The sequence below is a fragment of the Yarrowia lipolytica genome, chromosome 1E, assembly GCF_001761485.1.
Source record: "Yarrowia lipolytica chromosome 1E, complete sequence".
In the NCBI taxonomy this organism is placed as follows: Eukaryota; Fungi; Ascomycota; class Dipodascomycetes; order Dipodascales; genus Yarrowia; species Yarrowia lipolytica.
In genome coordinates this window covers 84061-102085 of record NC_090774.1, presented here as the reverse complement: position 1 = coordinate 102085, position 18025 = coordinate 84061, and the positions used below count along the sequence as shown (strand labels likewise).

Here is an 18025-nt window from a genome sequence, read left to right as displayed (position 1 = left end):
TTGGGTCTGATTGCCACGAGCCAGCTTTATATAAGGAAGTGAGCCTGCCCGCTCTGAACAAGGTCTAGAGTCTTCGTAACTAACCCCACACACATCAACACAATGATCCCTCTTCGAACCGCCCGTGTTGCCCGAACCTCCGTGTCCTCCATGGTCCAGAAGCGATTTGCTTCTGACCTCAAGGGCGCCCTCAAGGAGGCCATCCCCGCCAAGCTGGAGCTCTTCAAGAAGGTCAAGTCCGAGTACTCCCAGAAGTCTCTCGGTGATTGCAAGGTCGAGAACCTGCTCGGAGGCATGCGAGGCCTCAAGTGCATGCTCTGGGAGGGCTCCGTTCTTGACGCTGATGAGGGTATCCGATTCCACGGCAAGACCATCAAGGAGTGCCAGGAGGTGCTCCCCAAGGCCGTTGAGGGCGGCGAGATGCTCCCCGAGTCCATGCTGTGGTTCCTCTTCACCGGCAAGGTTCCCACTGAGGAGCAGGTCCGAGGCCTGTCTCGAGAGCTCGCTGAGAAGGGCGAGGTCCCCGAGTTTGTCAACAAGATGCTCGACAACCTGCCCCCTACCCTGCACCCCATGACCCAGTTCTCCATGGCCGTGTCTGCCCTTAACCACGACTCCAAGTTCGCCAAGGCCTACGAGCGAGGTATCCCCAAGTCCGAGTACTGGGAGTACACCTTCGATGACTCCATCGACCTCATTGCCAAGCTGCCCCAGATTGCCGCCAAGATCTACCAGAACTCTTACCTTGGTGGAGGACCTCTCCCCGGCAAGATTGATCTCAACCGAGACTGGTCTTACAACTACGCCGCTATGATGGGCAAGGGCGATGAGACCGGCTTCGTTGATCTCCTGCGACTCTACTTTGCTCTCCACGGTGACCACGAGGGAGGAAACGTCTCTGCTCACGCCACCCACCTGGTTGGATCCGCTCTGTCCGATCCTTACCTGTCCTACTCTGCTGGTCTCCAGGGTCTTGCTGGTCCTCTCCACGGCCTCGCCGCCCAGGAGGTCCTGCGATTCATCCTCGACATGGAGAAGAACGTCCCCAAGGGCTACTCCAACGAGGACCTCGTCAAGTACCTGTGGTCTGTCCTCAAGTCTGGCCGAGTCATCCCCGGTTACGGCCACGCCGTTCTGCGAAAGCCTGACCCTCGATTCGAGGCTCTGATGAACTTTGCCAACTCTCGACAGGAGATCCGAGACGACCCCGTCTTCCAGCTCGTTTCCCGAACCTCCGAGGTTGCCACTGGCGTCCTCACCGAGCACGGCAAGACCAAGAACCCCCACCCCAACGTCGACTCCTCTTCCGGTGTCCTCTTCCACCACTACGGTATCCACGAGACTCTGTACTACACCGTCACCTTCGGTGTGTCCCGAGCTCTTGGTCCTCTGCCTCAGCTGGTCTGGGACCGAATTCTGGGTCTTCCCATTGAGCGACCCAAGTCTCTCTCTCTCGAGGAGATTATTAAGGTCGCCAAATAAGCGAAGTATAGTTGATATGATTTACGATGTTTTGAGCAAGCACAAGCACGAGATGCTTGTAAGATTGTAGATACAGTACCTGCATGAACTAGAATTTGATTCGTGGCAATAGTATCCACCCCGAAAAAGACCCGAAAGACCCGGCACAAATGATCCGGTCTTCTCTGTGTCTTATGCACCAACTCACATGTTTCTCCCCAACTTTGTGAGACTCGGATGTGGCATTGTGGCACAAGTGAGACAGTGAGCCACGGTAAGTTAACGCGCTTCGGTAGTGGCTGTTTTGAGAGAAATTGCACTGTGAACAGTAGCTCTTGTACATACTTGTACAGTACTGTATATAAATTTAGTAGTTCCGTGTGCAGTACACACATGTGCGTTACATTAGCACCGCGGCGGTATGGAGATTTGCTAAGGGTGTATTATCACGCATGAATGATGCTTGCTCCGGATATATGGCATGCACCGGATATATGGCGTGCACCGTATATCGTGAGCTCTCACGCTCACGATATAGCTCACGATATACGGTATTATTGAAAGCCAGTTTTGTGTACTTTCTGGGATATTCCCATAATCATGTTACGTAGTCTTCGTCGGTGTAATTTTCGTACACTGACTAAAGTAAAGTCCAATTCATACTCTATCAAAAGTTATTCATAACAACAGGCTATGCTCACATCGATCTTATTAATTATACAGTAACACACATTTTTTATATTTTTAGAATCACAATACTTTGCTTAAAAAAACAGTAAGATATGGATGCTCAACCAGACCCATTCAGTCTCTCACAGACTCCATCAAGTAACGACTCTCACTCATTCGTCTCAAATGCTTCCCCAAACGATCACTGGAACGGTGAGAAACAAGGGGATGAGCGTGAAGCATTTCGCAGAGATATAAACGTTCTGTATGCCTATTTTATCTCTGGACAAGAATGATTGCAGTAACCAAAGCGTTACGGACCATAATGACCCCAATGAAGGCGTCGGCACCTTTTTCTCATAGCAGTCGAGCAGATGGGTGACCACAATAGCCCATGACGACCCGAATCCAAAAGCTATGATTGCAAATCCGACAGTGGGTACCATCCATGGACACCGAGAGCAGTCGATATTCCGAATAGGAGAATGCCGATAGCCATGGAGAAGTTGGACTTCATGAGGCTGTAGAGTTTGAATTCGGGTTCGTGGACTCCTTGGTTTTTGCTGAGCCAGATGATGGCCATATCATGAAACCAACCTTCAAAGAGACACCCCAAAATCATTCCTACACAAGGAGCAATATTGACATTGTCAATAGCTTCAGCTGAAAAGTTATATGGAGGTTGAACAAAGGAGTTGCCCGAGATGGTGGCTGCCATAGATAGCCTGGAGAGCAAGAATCCGTATTGAGGAGCACAAAAAGTCACGATAGGGTATGTGACGAGAGTTTTAAAGGGCGTAATCAATTTCCGGGAAAATTCGACCCAGCTTCCAGAAGTGTAAGTGATAAGAGCCAGTAGTCCGAACGAACCTGTGAGGAGTGATTTGTTTGTCTGTATCTCCAAGTCCGTGCCTGAGGTCTCTAATTTAACAGTGTCCAGACTATTAGAAAGGACAGCATCTTCGATTCCATGAGATCGACTCGGTTTGTTGTATTCTTCTGACAATTGAACCTCTCCCAGCTCGGACAGTTCGGCAACTACTGTAACCAGATACCCGATAATTGGTCTTTTCAAAGAACAGAAGTGTCATAACGAACTGAACTCCAGCAATAATAACAACAATGATGTACACCATTCTCCAGCTGAGATTGAGGGTGATATATCCTGAAGGCACCAGAACGAGAAAGTTGCCCACCTCTACCACAAACATGTAGATACCATTGTAGTACGTGCCTCGTTGGTGAACGATGTAGAGGTCTGCAACAGTCATTTGAATAATGGTCTCATCCACACTCACAGCAAGACCCTAGACAAACATGGACCCATAGACTTGAACGATGGACTTCATCCACGCCTGCGAGGCTTCACAGACGACAACTAAAGCTGAAACTGTCAGATAAAACGGGTCTTTTGCCGAATTTGTAGGAAAATGAAAATAGGAGATCCAAGTCCCAGACCGGCCACAGAAAGGGCATACGAGTTGTTCAGCTGGTCTACAGTCCAGCCATACTCTTGTTGCCAAGGACCCCACATTACGGACTAGACGCAGGCTGAAGTGAAAGCAATGAGTGTAAAAAAACAGACCTGGAAGAAGTTGAAGTGTTTACGCAATGTGGAACAGTTAAGGGGCTGTCTTGAATCGGAAGTTGGCACTGGCTGGAGGGTGGTTTCTGAGGTTGATGTGGTTTCCAGAATCACTGTTCCAGGAGGACATTATGAGTCTGCTTGGGGGTATATAGGGAATAACTAGCCAGTATATGAAGTCTCTGGCTTGAAAATCTCTGGACTATCATGTTTCATTAACAGTGCTCGACTTACATGCTGCCCCTTGTATCGCACTTGTACATTATTACAGATTGTCGACACGACAAAGTTGCAGCTCACCACTAGTTGTACTTCTGAGACATATCTAGCCATCTTATAATACATACAGACACCATAGACGGACAATGTCTTGCGGAATCCCATACAATTCCCTTGTAGGATTCGCCTGAGAACCGATAATGATTTACATTAACGGCTCAGCTAGGTCGTTGCCTGCTGTACCTTACTCACCTCTGCTAAAGCTGTCTCACTAATCAGCACAGATATCAAACCTCCGTGGGGCACTGTGTGCTAATTACCATACAGTAGTCATGTCCTTCCGGTAGCTACTTTCCATGCCATCCTTATCTTAAATTGTCGTAAAGTCTTATCCTTCCTCAGTCTTGGGTCGGGTATTCCTGAATATCACCACTCTCTCGGTCCATACTAACTCTCTCCAGTTCCCCAGATCCGTGGAATAATTTTGTAGATACCAAGTTTCTGGTAATCGATAATACGATTGCATTTATTATTAGAACTACCATTAGGAGTTTCTCGCACGCCTCTCATACATAATTATCGTCACTCTAGACACATTCCTGACCACAGACGTGACTGTATCTTGCATGGAGAGATGTGTTGATACTAAAACACAATATGGTCCGCATGAGTATGTACAAAGTATTGCCATGTCGGATACATTGTTACTGTAGTTACTACTTGTAGTAGCTCGTACTTCACACCAGGAACACAGGTACAAGTACAGTATATACTGTGTGTAATGCGGATATCTACAACCACAGTATATGCTGTAGCCAATGAAGCTCTTACCTGATGGTTCGTAGACAACACCTCCGTTTATACCAACGAAGATGTTTTCAAAGCTACAGGACCAGTCAGTAAGATGGATGCTTGTGCAAGTATTTCACAAACATCTGGCCAAAGAAAAGTACAGATTCATTACATAGGCATTAAGACCAAGACCATAAGGGGGGTCTAATAAATTATGAGAAATGGATGGCGATAGGGACAACAATGACGACAATCAGAATGATAACACCAATGATGAGACAGATCTTCATCTTGAAGTCCTTCCACCACATTTGCTTCCGCACTCGGTTGGCGCCTCGTCGGAAACCCTGTGCAGAGACTGCCAGGTTATCGGTCTTGTCCTGCAGAGAGTCTAGTCGCTCACCTCGCTCGGCGACTTTGTTGATGTTCTCTCGCATGATACCCACGGTATCATCGATTTGCTGGGTTAGAATTTGTCAGATGTGGTGTTTCGGGGATATTAAGAAACACGGCCAGGGAAATGCGGTCGATAACTCATGGTGATACCAGTCACATGACACGATGATAAAGAGATCTTAACGGTGAAACGGTCCAAGAACGCCGCTCAACAGCTGGCGTCTCACAAGTGAAACCTTCAGCTCTGTTGAGTGTGTAGTCGTGCTTGTTGTGGAAGTCGTGACAGTGTGTGATACAGTTGGGCAGGCATCCGTCATAATCAGACGGTGAGCCATATAGACAAACGATCACCTGATTGCACAAACTGGTCACGCAACAAACAACCGACTCTTCTGATGCCTCCAACTGGCCACCGTGCCTTTACCATCCTCTGAGCTGCTGGTATCTCGTTTTTGTGTCTGACGTTATGTCTCCTTAATTCTCGTGAAAGTGCCACGAATTCATACTCACTGCCTGGATGGCGGCGGTCTTGTGGTTACCGCCGGGGGCGTTGGACTCGCCACCGGGAATGTAGGGGTCGTATGGGACAGAAGAGGACATGTCGGAAGTCGGGGATGTGTGACGACTGTGAGGAGTTGAGAATAATGTAGCCAACTGCAGGACTGGGTATTTTTGTGAGGTTTCACACAACAAGGTTATTTTTAGCTAGCGGCATTTGAATTTGCACGTGACGGGTTGAAAAGTGTGTTACAAGGATATGTCAGGGCTGTGTAAGTGGCAACAGTGGAGCTACGGGTCCGGGTGTTTTTTTTTTGCAGGTTTCCGTTCTCTCGTCCCTGGCTGTATCTCCTTTCTCTACCACACTTTCCCTTCTACGTCATTATTTCAACACGTACGTCTTCTCTGTGCAAGTCCCAAAATCATAACACGGAGTTACAACCAGAGGAGTTGAGGTGATTCGCACTACTTGGGAGAATGAAGGGGGAGATAATGTTTTACTGTAGAGGAATGAGGATAGGAATGAGGTATATCATTAGCTATATACCTACAAGTAGCGTAGATTTAAGTGGAACCGCCACAGTGTGTAATTTCCAACAACTTCGGCACATTTTCTGCACTCGTACATGGCTGTACATACCTCATGTATGGGCTGTACCATGTGTGGCAGAGTACACCGCCAGCTATTTACTGTACAAACGATGCCAATCGGGGCGATGAACATTTGCGGGTGCTGGTTAAGCTTGCAATAGCTACAATTGTAGTAAGCGGTACACTCCACCCTACAAAATCCCAATAGAACGGGCCCAGTACTACGATACTCGTTCGTACTTGTACTGCCACGGACTCTTGTTTAAATAATTTGTCCACATCCGCTTCTGGTTATCAGCACAACACCATAACACATGCAGTCACTCAGCCTATTGTGCCGATAGTTTGATAGTTTGAGGACAGTGGCAACGTATTCATTGAAACCCAGCCTCATGCCGCTGCCCAAGACTGTGTCTATGAGAGTGGAGGCGGATCTTGAGCTTTCGGCGCCTTTTTTAAGGGTAGCCGCCGGTAGCCAATATGGTGCTTGGATACTTTTGCCAAGCCATAGAGATGCCAGACGAATGACAAGTATGATTGGATGGAAAAAATGGATGTGAAGATAGAAAGTACTACGGACTTTTAGTGCAAAGCAGGGGCTCTGATAAGAGCTCTATGGAGTGTTCAAGTTCCATATGTCCACAGCGCACGGTATAGATACGTACCCACAGTGCATAACACAGCTACCCTTACAACCAGAGCATCGACTCCCAAGTATGAAATCGAGATGCAAGTAAACAGTCAACTAAAAACGTGATAGCGAAACTAAACTCAAACACGGAATTTACAGCCTTCTATATCAAGACAGTACAACAGAACGAGATTTCACTGTTCTAATTTATGGCCATAGCATTTTACTACAGTAATTTACTCTCAAACCCGTATCCCCCTCCATCGAACCAGTCCTCTCGACACTCACTTTTCCTGCTTCGTAATGCATGCACAGTGAAACTCCTCCTGCGCTCTCCACTCTGTTTAACTTCTGGGAAAATCCCACACCATCATCCGAACTTACATAATGCTTCGTATTCGACCCGTGCTGCGACAAACGACGCTACTCCGCCACATGTCCTCTTCCAACACGCCCATCACCGATGCCATCAACTCCCGGGTCAAGCAGGAGTTCACCCCTGTCTTTTTCAAGGTCAACAACGACTCTCACAAGCACGCTCACCATGCTGCCATGCGGGGATCGGACAACACTATCGAGTCGCACTTTCGACTGACCATTGTCAGCGACAAGTTTGAGGGCAAGAGCGCTCCCATCCGACACAGAATGGTATACAAGCTGTTCGAGGAAGAGATGGCCCAGCCCAATGGTCTCCATGCTCTCTCTTTGACTACCAAGACTCCAAAGGAGTGGGAGGCTCTCGAGAAGAAGTAGAGATAACGATAGACACCCGAAGGCAGAAGTGGACCGTTTAAGACTGCTCACTTGATGATGCAATAGAAGTGATGCCAGACTTTTGCCAGTCACTCTAGACCATCTACTCTATCTGATTTCTCTCGTTCGATTACTGCCTGGTACGCCTCTCCGCGGGCCACTGTCCATCTTTCCATTTCGATGCGATGTTATCTACAGCGTCCCATCATGTATATAATAAAATCTTCTAGTCCAAGTCCATACCCATGTCATGCTACGTTATATGGCAAGATCTACAGTATTAGTCAACTGGAAACTATGTTCTTCCCCCATGCCCTAAAAGAGGTCAAGTGATCTATCTTAATAAGCTGTTTCTCTCCGCGGCAACAGTAGCTACGATACCGGTGCATACCGTACACACACTTCTCCACACCTTTTGCGAACAGCTGTTCGTGCTGTGTGAACAAACATGCAGTTGTTTATACGATGTATCTCAGCACTCGCAAAGACACTACGACTAGGGGTACTATAAATGCCCCTCATACCACAATTACAAGACCAATTTCTACACATCTCTGCATCAAATACTTTTTTTAATATCCTTTACATCACCTAGGCTTAAATAAATGCTATTACTCGCGCTAGTAATGCGTCTCCTTTTGTACATCATCAAATTTTGATTTAGGCCTTGGCGACAGCCTTGGCAAGAGCAGCCTTTCGCTCTCGTCGGTGGACCATGACCTGGAATCGCTCGAAGTCGGTGAGATGTCGTCGTCGCTCTCGCTGAGCGATCTTCTTGGCCCAGCTGGACTCGGACCACTCCTTGAAAGCAGGAGAAGCCTCGACCTTAGCCTTGATGGTCTTGGACTTCATGCCTCGCTTGACACCCTCGACAACGTGGGGGGTAAGGGTGACATGCTTGAGGTTGGCAACCTGTCGGGCAACGCCGGTGGTGGGGCCGTCGATGAGGACCTGGGGTTAGTACTTGTTTCAAACAACATGATAAGGGTGTTGCATCGGTGATGTTGCAAACAAGGCATTCAGCATGCTGTGAGCATTCCACTGAACTTGCCCCGACACTCCCGTGGCTGGACACTTGCTGTGTCGCATTTCATGCTCCTCCTCTAATACTCACTCGTCCGTGGTCGACAATCTCGGCGATGATGGCAAGCTTGCCCTGAGTGGACTTGTTGTCAGATCGGTTGATGAGGACAATTCGGCCAGCCTCGACCAGTCTCCAGTTAACGCTCTTCACTTCGGTCATTGTTGATGTCTGTATGTGTCGATGTGTAAGACTTGATAAAAATTCAAAATCCAGATGTGAGTGGCACAATTAGATTTGGGACGAAAGGGAAACTGAGTGGTCATGTGATATCAATTAGGGCACAGTCACAACTTAAATATATCCCAAAGGAGTCAGTATATAAACCTTAAAATTATTGTGCCAGGACACTATAGAAGCTTCAGCCATAGAGCACAATCATAAACATACAACAGCTTTCAACACACCAGCAAACAACAGCCTAAGAGTGAGTTCCTTTTGGAAGAAGATTTCATGATGATATAATTTGCGATTGAGAAGCCATTCTGTTGAGACATGCCTAGTTTCTACAAGCAGATGGCCGAACTGATATGCTCTTTCTCGTCTGACTCCTCGTTCATTGTCAGTGAATTTTTGACGAGCCATTCTAACAAAGGTTGAAATGCGACGACTCAATGTCAATCTCTCTCTAGGCAGTGATACCCCTGCGACACAAACCTGACAAGCCACTAACGACACCTCCGACACAAACACGATGATTAACTATACAGACGCACACACACACTCTACATAGAGACTTTATGGTGAGTAACTCCTTCAGCAATCCTCTCCTCTGATGATAACTATCTGCTACTTTTCTGTACACCTGAAGACAATCTTTTATCACCAAGATCGCTGATGTTACTATAATGCCTAAGGCGTTTTCTAAACATATTCTAACCCAGATACCTGAAGCAGACCTACTGCAAGTAGTCGTCTCCTCTATATAGCACGAACAGACATGATAATAAGCACACACACATAGCAGACAGAACGAATGCGTAATCGTACAATGTACTGGAGCAAGATACATTTCATCCCCGAAACATCTCCCATATTTATGTGTATCCCTTTATAATGTTCATACTGGTGGCGCTACCCACGTCTACTCCCGCATTATATTACCATTCATTAATTACCTGACTATAAATACAACTGTTGCAAACACCCCCATCACTCACGTCGTCAGCCGGATCTCCGGCAACTCAGACTTCTCTCTCTCCTGATGCTTGATGATCTCATGGACAGGCTTACACACCTTGTCCACCACATCCATGGCCCAAAGAACGTCCAAATGCGAGTAATCAACCACCCGGATGGTATCAACCAAGGTCACATCCGTCTCCACCTGTGTGATGCGCTCGTAGATCTTCTCAGCATCAACCAGCATATCGTTGGTTGGAATCACCAGCACCAGCTTGGGGAAGTTTTGATCGTACCACTTGACCCCCGCCTTGTCCGGCAAGATGCCTCTGTACTTGGAGAAGTGGTTTGGTCCAAGCCACCACTGCATCAGCTGGGAAGACACAAACGTAGGGGAGTAAAGAAACTGCCGGTTGCGCAGGTTTCGATCCCACCATTCGTCGGTCCAGTCAAACATGTAATTGAACATGATGTAGCCAAAGAAGCCATACAGTCTTTTGGGGAAGATGGAATGCATGGTGTTCATCAAGGGGATGTAGGAATGAATACCAAATGACCACTTCCATCGCTCCAAAGACATGTTGCGACAGTACTGGAAGTACCACCGGTCAATAAGCGGACCTGCGTATACAGCTGGCGCAAGAGCAACAAACAGCTTGATCTTATGACCAAGGGCAGGGTAAAAGTCCCGGGACATGCCCAGAAACGCCTGTGTGGTTCCCTGAGAGTGACCAAAGTAGATGAGCTCTTCTCTACCAGTGACTTTGAGAACATAGTTCACCAGAGCAGGCAGGTCTTCGGTTCCCATCTCCGTGATGTCCCAGTGCCACATTCGCGAGTCGCTCTTCTTGTACTTTGTGTGTTTAGGCTGGAAACCACACCGGTTATCTCCCAGCCACACATCATACCCCTGTTCCAGAAAGTAGGCTGCAATGGAGTCTTTCCCTGACGTGAGATAGGCTGCAGAGGACTGTAGCAGGCCATGGACCATGAGAATAGGCTCTCCAGTAGGTTCCTGGCCCTGTTTATGGAGCCGCTTGAGGTCCAGAATGAATCCGTCGCTCGTGGTCACCTCGTACTCGTCCAGCACGAATCCCAGTAAGTTGGCGTAGTAACTGAGATCCATGGTGAGCCGTTTATCGTTCTTGGTGGTGGTTTGATTTCTCTGACGCTGGACTTCCGGCAGCCGGGCGGGGGTACGGCTTCTCACAATGTACGAGAAGAGCGCACACGTCATGACCACACAGAGGAAAAACGCCGCCGCTATCGCTGCCACGAATCTGTGTGCGATATCATTAGGAATGCTTCTGTTCTTTGTCTCCTTTGAAAACTCCTTTCTTTCCATTGAACCGTTCAAAGGAGCTTCTGACGTGGCCGACTGGGGTGACATGGCCGCTGTAGTCTGTGAATAGACCCCCTGGCCTGTATGCGAAGGTGTCAGGTGCCCATTTCGGCTAGAGGAACGGTCCAGAACCGAGGATGAGCTCTGCCGCTGACTGAAGTCTTGCAGGTAAATGTCGTTGACAGAGGTCGACGAAGAGTAGGCCATGGGACTGTGAGGTAGGTAACAAGTGTGCAAGCGGACGCAAGCGAACTCGTGAGCAAGAGATTCAGTATTTCCCTGTTGATCTGCGCGTCAACACAAGACGCGATATTGAGTTAATGCGGGCTGAACTGCATGTGCCGCACACTAACAAAACAACGCTAATAGTTAGTCAATTTAAGGTCCCTCACAATAAGGCAACTAGGGACAACTTTTACTTGAAGGTGAACATAGCCTCGTTCTGAACCTTGCGGGAAAACAAATGTGAGTTATATATATAGCTGGGCTGCGAAAGGTGAAATTAGAACGGGTGTGCTAGCAACCGACTCACCCCTATATCTATTTGGATGAGACAAGATGTAACATCCCCAACACCCCACATCTCCTACTGTTCGTACTTGCCTGTTATTATTGCAGTACATTTTTCGATAGGGTTACAGAGGGGCCACATGTGGAAATGGGAATACAGTTCTGGTGGGCGTTCCTGTAACTACAGTAACGGAGACTTTCCAACTTCAGGGGTGACGAAAAAGAATGCCAATAAATTAAATTTCGCTATTTCAAATACGTAATACTTGTACGAGTATTTGCATCTACAAGTGCAAGCACTCTTAGTCTAGACTTTATGATAAAACCCACACTCGCCAGCAGCAGGCGTTTCCCCCTGAATCTCTAGTGTATAGTTCTCATCGTCCTCTTCAATCTCAGAAATGAGATACAGACCTCCCTCAACTCCAGCACACACAGCTAGACCCTTTCCTCTATTAACAACAAACGTATCACCCGGAACTCGTCTGATTGCATTCATCATCTTGTCCGGGAACTTGTGTTCAGTCACCTTTTCTCCATCATTGATACCAACTGTGCCGTCCGATCGAGAGTAGACAACTCGAGGGCCAGACAAGAGCTCCACTGCTGACGTGAACATGGGCTCAGAGGACTTGATTTCTAGAGGCTCCAGTTTGTTGGCCAGCTTGTAGACATTGTAGCCGTAGATGAGATCACCCACCACAATGTCATCACCGAAAGAAGAGGACTTGAGAGCAATAGTAGGCGTCTTAGTCTGATTCAACAGCTTGAGATCGTCTAGGTTACAGTCATCGAGCACCGCATTGCATCCGACAACGATGTGGGGCTTTCCCTTACCCTTGGAATGATCTCTTCGAAGCACACTTAAAGAATAGGCACATCCAGGAACCTGCTTCTCAAACTCCACCTTCAGCTTATCATTTGCGATAGAGAATACAATCACTCGACCCTCTGTGGGACTGTCCTTGTCGTCAATACCTGTCCCAACGTAGACCTTGGGTCCATATGAGATAAGCGACTCGAGAGACTCGTAGGGGTTCAAGTCAAACATGTCCAGGACTCTGAGTTCATGGGATAACAGAGCCACACGATAAGACACGGATTCTGCTCCACTATCATCGATGTCACGCTCAGCCATCGCAACAACCACCTTATCGTCGACTAGACAGATTCGTCTAACTAGAGCGTTGAATTGCTCACTGACAATACCCAAAGACGGTTCCGGTAACTCTGCAACATACATGTCTCCAGAGACAATGTAGGAAATGCGCTTTCTGGAGTTCAAAGCAGACACATTGATGGGAATAGTTCCTTCAATGAACGGGACCATGCATGAGTCGTCAATGGAGGTAATATCAACGATTCCCAGTCCATCAGAACTGTAGGCCACGATCCGTCCATCCCAAAGAGGAAGCAGCTTGACTGGTGCAATACCCAGTCTGCGAACGAAATCTGCCTCTAGAACTCGCACTTGTCCATCAGGGTACCCAAAAATACTGTATCCATCCATCACAACCATAGAAGAGGCGGGGTCTGAAGAAACCTCCTGATTGCTCATTAGTTCAAAGGTGCCACCATTGAGATACGACACGTACACCTTGTCGCCGTTCTTGGCATAGCACCAGGGAGAAGAGGTCAAGGAGATAGGTTCCGTCAGTTCAGTTAATGTTTTTAGACTGTACAGCTCCTTTTCCGAAGCCACCATGAGTGTACCGTCGGAGAAAGAAGCAGACGTAACGGGAATCTCCAGGCAAATGCCCTTGGCTCTGATTCCCGAAGAAGTGACTTGGACGTCTCTTCCATCAAATTGGCCCAGCCACAGAGATTCCTCCAGTACAAAGCCGTACTCGTTCATGACAGCTTCGTTATCTAACTCAACGAGAGAACCATTCTCCAATCGCAGCACTGCACAGTGAGTCATGTACTTGACGAACAGAGCTAGGTCATTGTCGAACCACCATACCTGGTCAGCACCATCACCTAGAGGAATCTCTTCTTCGACAATGGGGTCCAGGCAATGGTACAACTTGGAAACACTGCCAGATGTGTATCCTCCACATGCCGCATAAACAATGAGCTGTTGGAGTGGACCGGATGTCAATGTGATATCATTGATAGGTGCAATATTTGAAACAATGTTTAGTTCCGAGTAGCTCCAGACCTTGCGTCTCTTGTTTCCACTGGTAGACTTGTCGACATTGTTCAACTTGAAGACGACAGAGTTGTCATGATGCGATGCAGCAAAGAACAGTCCATCGTCCATGCGAACCAGAGAGGTAGGAGGAAACTGAAGAGCTGATTCTGCGGGTTTCTCGACCAATGCAACGTCTAGGGAAGAGCCATCACTGGACAGAGTGATGACGAGTACATCCCCAACATCAGAGGAGAGAACAACCACACCATCTTGCATCTTGGATGCGGCGGATATAATGAGATTTTTGGGGAAATCTGCTCGTAGTAGCTGGTCATCAGGGATCTTGTAAGTACCCGACACCTTTTTGGAAAATGGAGGGTAATACAGCACACTAACATCGGAAACGACTAGAACGCCATTGCAGGGAAGAGTCACGGATACTAATAGAGACGCGCTATCACTGATGGAAAAATCGGAGCCGGAAGCGCAGCCAATCTCGGTGGTGCCCTTGCTTTTCTCGTTGACATAGGCCATACCGACATTATTAAGAGAGTCTCTGTACAGCACAGCCAAGGTACCGTCAGCCACAAAGGCATTGCTCACAGACAGACCAACTCCTCCGTATCCCAATGACACCTTGATAGCGCTGTTGCCCTTGGGTGTGATCCATAACTGTGGTCCGCCATTGGTAGCAGATACCACTGTTGTGTTGCCTCTAGTGACCATGCTCTGGCCCTCGTACTTTTGAAACGCCTTAACCATACACGTGCCCGTATGGGTGAGCTTATCACCGACGTATTTCCACTGCCATGAGTAGACAGATCCGTCCTCCAGCAGCGTAATGACCTGGCTCGGTACCCGGGACTCGTCTGCAGTGATGCCCAAGATGGCACTGCCCATTTCCACGGCGTATAGTTTTGTGAGCTCGTCATCGACACTGTAAACTTCCAGGCTCCTTGTCTTGGCTACCACCAGCTTGTGTCGCCCGGCAGCTTCAATTTTAGCCCATACAGCCCCGGTGATGGAGCTGGCGGCATGAAGAACCGAATATGCGTACATAGGCTCTTTGAGACCGGCGAAATGGCAAAGAACGTCGGGGGATTCCTTTTCGTGTCAGCTCTCCTGTCTTGTGTCTCAGCGGGGGGGATTGACCTATCTCAGACAACGCCTCACTTTTGACGATTTGCAATTGGTGCCCTGTGTTGCGATCAGTGTTAAGCTCTCAAAGCTAAGCTTGGTGGTCAATTAATCGCACCCAATCCTCCAACTTCACGCCTTGAGGGATCATGCATATAAAATGGATAAACTTTTTTGCTCTTTTACCACTCCCTTGACTACACACCAAGATGTTGAGAATCACTCGAGCACAGCTCATTTCCAAGGTCTGTGTTCGCCAGACACAGTCAATTACACCCCTCGCCTCGCGAGGACTCAAGTCCTCCGCTATCGCCCGATTTGCCGACGCCAATGAACTCGAAACCACCTCTCTGACCGGCCGGAAGTTCGTGCCCAAGTTTGCTCAGGAGGAGCACCTTCAGATTAGATGGCGAAACAAGCCCCGAACTGAGCCCCCCGTGACTCTACCCCGAAAGGCTGCCTCTCTACCCATTGATACCAGCTACGCTACCCTCTTTACCTCCACTCCTGTTCCTGCTACCCAGTCCAGAGAAAAGTACAAGGAGTTCGTCAAGAGCGCCAACGCCAACCTCCACTACCTCAAGATCCCCAAGAACATGCGACCTCTTATTTTCCGAGAGAAGAACTCTGACGTTCTGGAGGAGCTTAACATCCTTTACCCTGGAGGAGAGCCCGTGACCCCTCTGCCCCCTCGAACCATGGCTATCACTTCTGGTATTGTCTCAAGCGTCATCAACAACGCCGAGACCCTCGAGGATCTGTACGCCGCTCGAGAGTTCCTGCATGACGCTGTCATCTACGCTCCCGATCAGACCAACCCCGGCCAGCTCCTGGCTCTCTATAACAAGTACATTGAGGTTGGGGGTTTTGGAAAGGCTGAGTCTATGCTCCGGGACCCTGTTCTCTCCGAGTACCTGCTCCAGGAAGCTGCCCGAGTCGGTACCCTGCGATCCAAGGTTCTCTACCGAGCCAAGAACAAGACTAAGGGTCTGAGAGACACCGTGAACGGTCTACGACGAGTCTACAAGATCGACGTCACTAAGTCCGGGCACGTTGAGCTCCCCGTCGAGTTGCTCTTCATCTATTATCTGGCATCTACAGGTCTGGCCTCTGACTTCCCCAAGGACATTGTCCAGCAGGTCCGAAAGTACAAGATCGACCCCGACATGACCGCCAAGCGAGAGGGAGCCACCGAGGCTGCTCTCCGAAGCCGAATCCTGTTCAAGAACTTCGTCGCCAGCGCTACCCAGACTCTCGAGGAAACCAACGCCAAGGGACTCAAGAACGTGCCCCAGGCTGCCGCCAATGACATGTACCTAGATGCCAAGATCACCCTTGACGCGCTGAGCTCCCCCACCAACGACTGGAACATTGACACCCAGGGTCTCGCCAAGCAGCTCAAGGCCTACATTGCTCTTCTGCACAACGAGAATGTTGACAAGAAGGCTGTTGAGGACAAGATCAACTTCTACGCTAACTCTCGAAAGGACAACGGTATGTCCGCTGAGGCTGAGGAGGCTGCCGAGAAGGTCGCTGCTGCCCGAAACAACGCTGATCCCACTTACTCCGAGGAGGTCCGAGAGGGAATCTACGACAAGGAGCCTACCGTTGACGGCAAGACCGTTGAGCAGCTTGATGCTGAGGAGGCCGAGATTGGCCGAGAGGCCAAGGCACACAAGAAGGCTGCTCCCATCAAGGACGACGGTATGTCTCCTGAAGCCAAGGCTGCTGCCGAGAAGGTTGCTGCTGCTCGTAACGACCCTGCTCCTACTTACTCTGAGGAGGTTCGAGAAGGTATCCACGACAAGGAGCCCACTGTTGACGGCAAGACTGTCGAGCAGCTGGACGCTGAGGAGGCCAAGATCGCCACCGAAGCCAAGGCCAACAAGAAGGCCGCTGCCCCTAACACCGATGGCATGTCCCCTGAGGCCAAGGCTGCCGCTGAAAAGGTTGCTGCTGCGCGAAACGACCCTGCCCCTACTTACTCCGAAGAGGTCCGAGAAGGAATCTACGACCAGGAGCCTACAGTGGACGGCAAGACTGTCGATCAGCTCGATGCCGAGGAAGCCAAGATTGCCACCCAGGCTAAGCTGCACCCCTACAAGGCTGGCCAGTCCTCTTCCATCAAGGATGATGGTATGTCCCCTGAGGCCAAGGCTGCTGCTGACAAGGTTGCCGCTGCTCGAAACGACCCCGCTCCTACCTACTCTGAGGAGGTTCGAGAGGGCATTTACGATGCGGAGCCCACTGTTGACGGCAAGACTGTTGAACAGCTCGATGCCGAGGAAGCCAAGATTGCCACCCAGGCTAAGCTGAACCCTTACAAGAAGGCCGCTGCTCCCAGCACCGATGGTATGTCTGCCGAGGCCAAGGCTGCTGCCGAGAAGGTCGCTGCTGCCCGAAGCAACACCGATCCCACTTACTCCGAGGAGGTCCGAGAGGGAATCTACGACAAGGAGCCTACCGTTGACGGCAAGACTGTTGAGCAGCTTGATGCTGAGGAGGCCGAGATTGGCCGAGAGGCCAAGGCACACAAGAAGGCTACTCCCATCAAGGACGACGGTATGTCTCCTGAGGCCAAGGCTGCTGCCGAGAAGGTTGCTGCTGCTCGGAACGACCCTGCCCCTACTTACTCTGAGGAGGTTCGAGAAGGTATCCACGACAAGGAGCCCACTGTTGACGGCAAGACTGTCGAGCAGCTCGATGCCGAGGAGGCCAAGATCGCCACTGACGCCAAGCTCCGACGTGAGGGTAAGCTTCCCAAGGAGTAATGTATATAATAGGACGATTGTTGATTGTCGAAGCTAGACTTGAATAAATGATGTGATAAGAAAAAGATCAATTGTGCCTGACCGAAGGATCACGTGCATTCTCTGTGGACACTGTAGCGCTGTACTGATCATCAATCCTCGATGCCCGTCGGATAGTCGGGTTTAACGGTGGGGCGGTCGTCCGTATGTGTAGTGTGCAGTAATAATAGGAGTTGGCAACATAAGAATAATGTGATACCTAAATCAAGTTGGGGTTTTGTGTATCTGATTGTTTCCTTACCTTTTTGTTAAGGTGGTGACACTTCTCACGTCCCTAATGCGCTGTGCAGCACA

General features: G+C 49.1%; 8 protein-coding genes across 8 annotated transcripts; 3 read left to right on the top strand and 5 right to left on the bottom strand.

The window, feature by feature from the left end:
- Nucleotides 1-102: 102 nt before the first annotated feature.
- On the top strand, nucleotides 103-1482 carry YALI1_E01019g (uncharacterized protein; the record flags this gene model as incomplete). Its single annotated transcript, XM_503380.3, has 1 exon — nucleotides 103-1482. One exon carries the CDS (start codon nucleotides 103-105, stop codon nucleotides 1480-1482), a length of 1380 nt encoding a protein of 459 aa, XP_503380.1.
- A 1592-nt stretch (nucleotides 1483-3074) lies between these two features.
- YALI1_E00986g (uncharacterized protein) lies at nucleotides 3075-3401 on the bottom strand (the record flags this gene model as incomplete). Its single annotated transcript, XM_068282887.1, has 1 exon — nucleotides 3075-3401. The coding sequence occupies one exon, from the start codon at nucleotides 3399-3401 to the stop codon at nucleotides 3075-3077; it is 327 nt and encodes a 108-aa protein (XP_068138988.1).
- Nucleotides 3402-4938: 1537 nt separating this feature from the next.
- On the bottom strand, nucleotides 4939-5722 carry YALI1_E00963g (uncharacterized protein; the record flags this gene model as incomplete). The annotated part of the gene is made up of 2 exons (XM_503378.3): nucleotides 4939-5187; nucleotides 5633-5722. The coding sequence occupies 2 exons, from the start codon at nucleotides 5720-5722 to the stop codon at nucleotides 4939-4941; spliced, it is 339 nt and encodes a 112-aa protein (XP_503378.1).
- A 1507-nt stretch (nucleotides 5723-7229) lies between these two features.
- Nucleotides 7230-7595, top strand: YALI1_E00948g (uncharacterized protein; the record flags this gene model as incomplete). The annotated part of the gene is made up of 1 exon (XM_503377.3): nucleotides 7230-7595. The coding sequence occupies one exon, from the start codon at nucleotides 7230-7232 to the stop codon at nucleotides 7593-7595; it is 366 nt and encodes a 121-aa protein (XP_503377.3).
- A 660-nt stretch (nucleotides 7596-8255) lies between these two features.
- YALI1_E00928g (uncharacterized protein) lies at nucleotides 8256-9261 on the bottom strand (the record flags this gene model as incomplete). Its single annotated transcript, XM_068282886.1, has 2 exons — nucleotides 8256-8546; nucleotides 9067-9261. 2 exons carry the CDS (start codon nucleotides 9259-9261, stop codon nucleotides 8256-8258), a joined length of 486 nt encoding a protein of 161 aa, XP_068138987.1.
- Nucleotides 9262-9832: 571 nt separating this feature from the next.
- On the bottom strand, nucleotides 9833-11347 carry YALI1_E00907g (uncharacterized protein; the record flags this gene model as incomplete). Its single annotated transcript, XM_503375.3, has 1 exon — nucleotides 9833-11347. The coding sequence occupies one exon, from the start codon at nucleotides 11345-11347 to the stop codon at nucleotides 9833-9835; it is 1515 nt and encodes a 504-aa protein (XP_503375.1).
- Nucleotides 11348-11957: 610 nt separating this feature from the next.
- YALI1_E00872g (uncharacterized protein) lies at nucleotides 11958-14843 on the bottom strand (the record flags this gene model as incomplete). The annotated part of the gene is made up of 1 exon (XM_503374.1): nucleotides 11958-14843. The coding sequence occupies one exon, from the start codon at nucleotides 14841-14843 to the stop codon at nucleotides 11958-11960; it is 2886 nt and encodes a 961-aa protein (XP_503374.1).
- Nucleotides 14844-15130: 287 nt separating this feature from the next.
- Nucleotides 15131-17692, top strand: YALI1_E00869g (uncharacterized protein; the record flags this gene model as incomplete). The annotated part of the gene is made up of 1 exon (XM_503373.3): nucleotides 15131-17692. One exon carries the CDS (start codon nucleotides 15131-15133, stop codon nucleotides 17690-17692), a length of 2562 nt encoding a protein of 853 aa, XP_503373.1.
- Nucleotides 17693-18025: the final 333 nt, after the last annotated feature.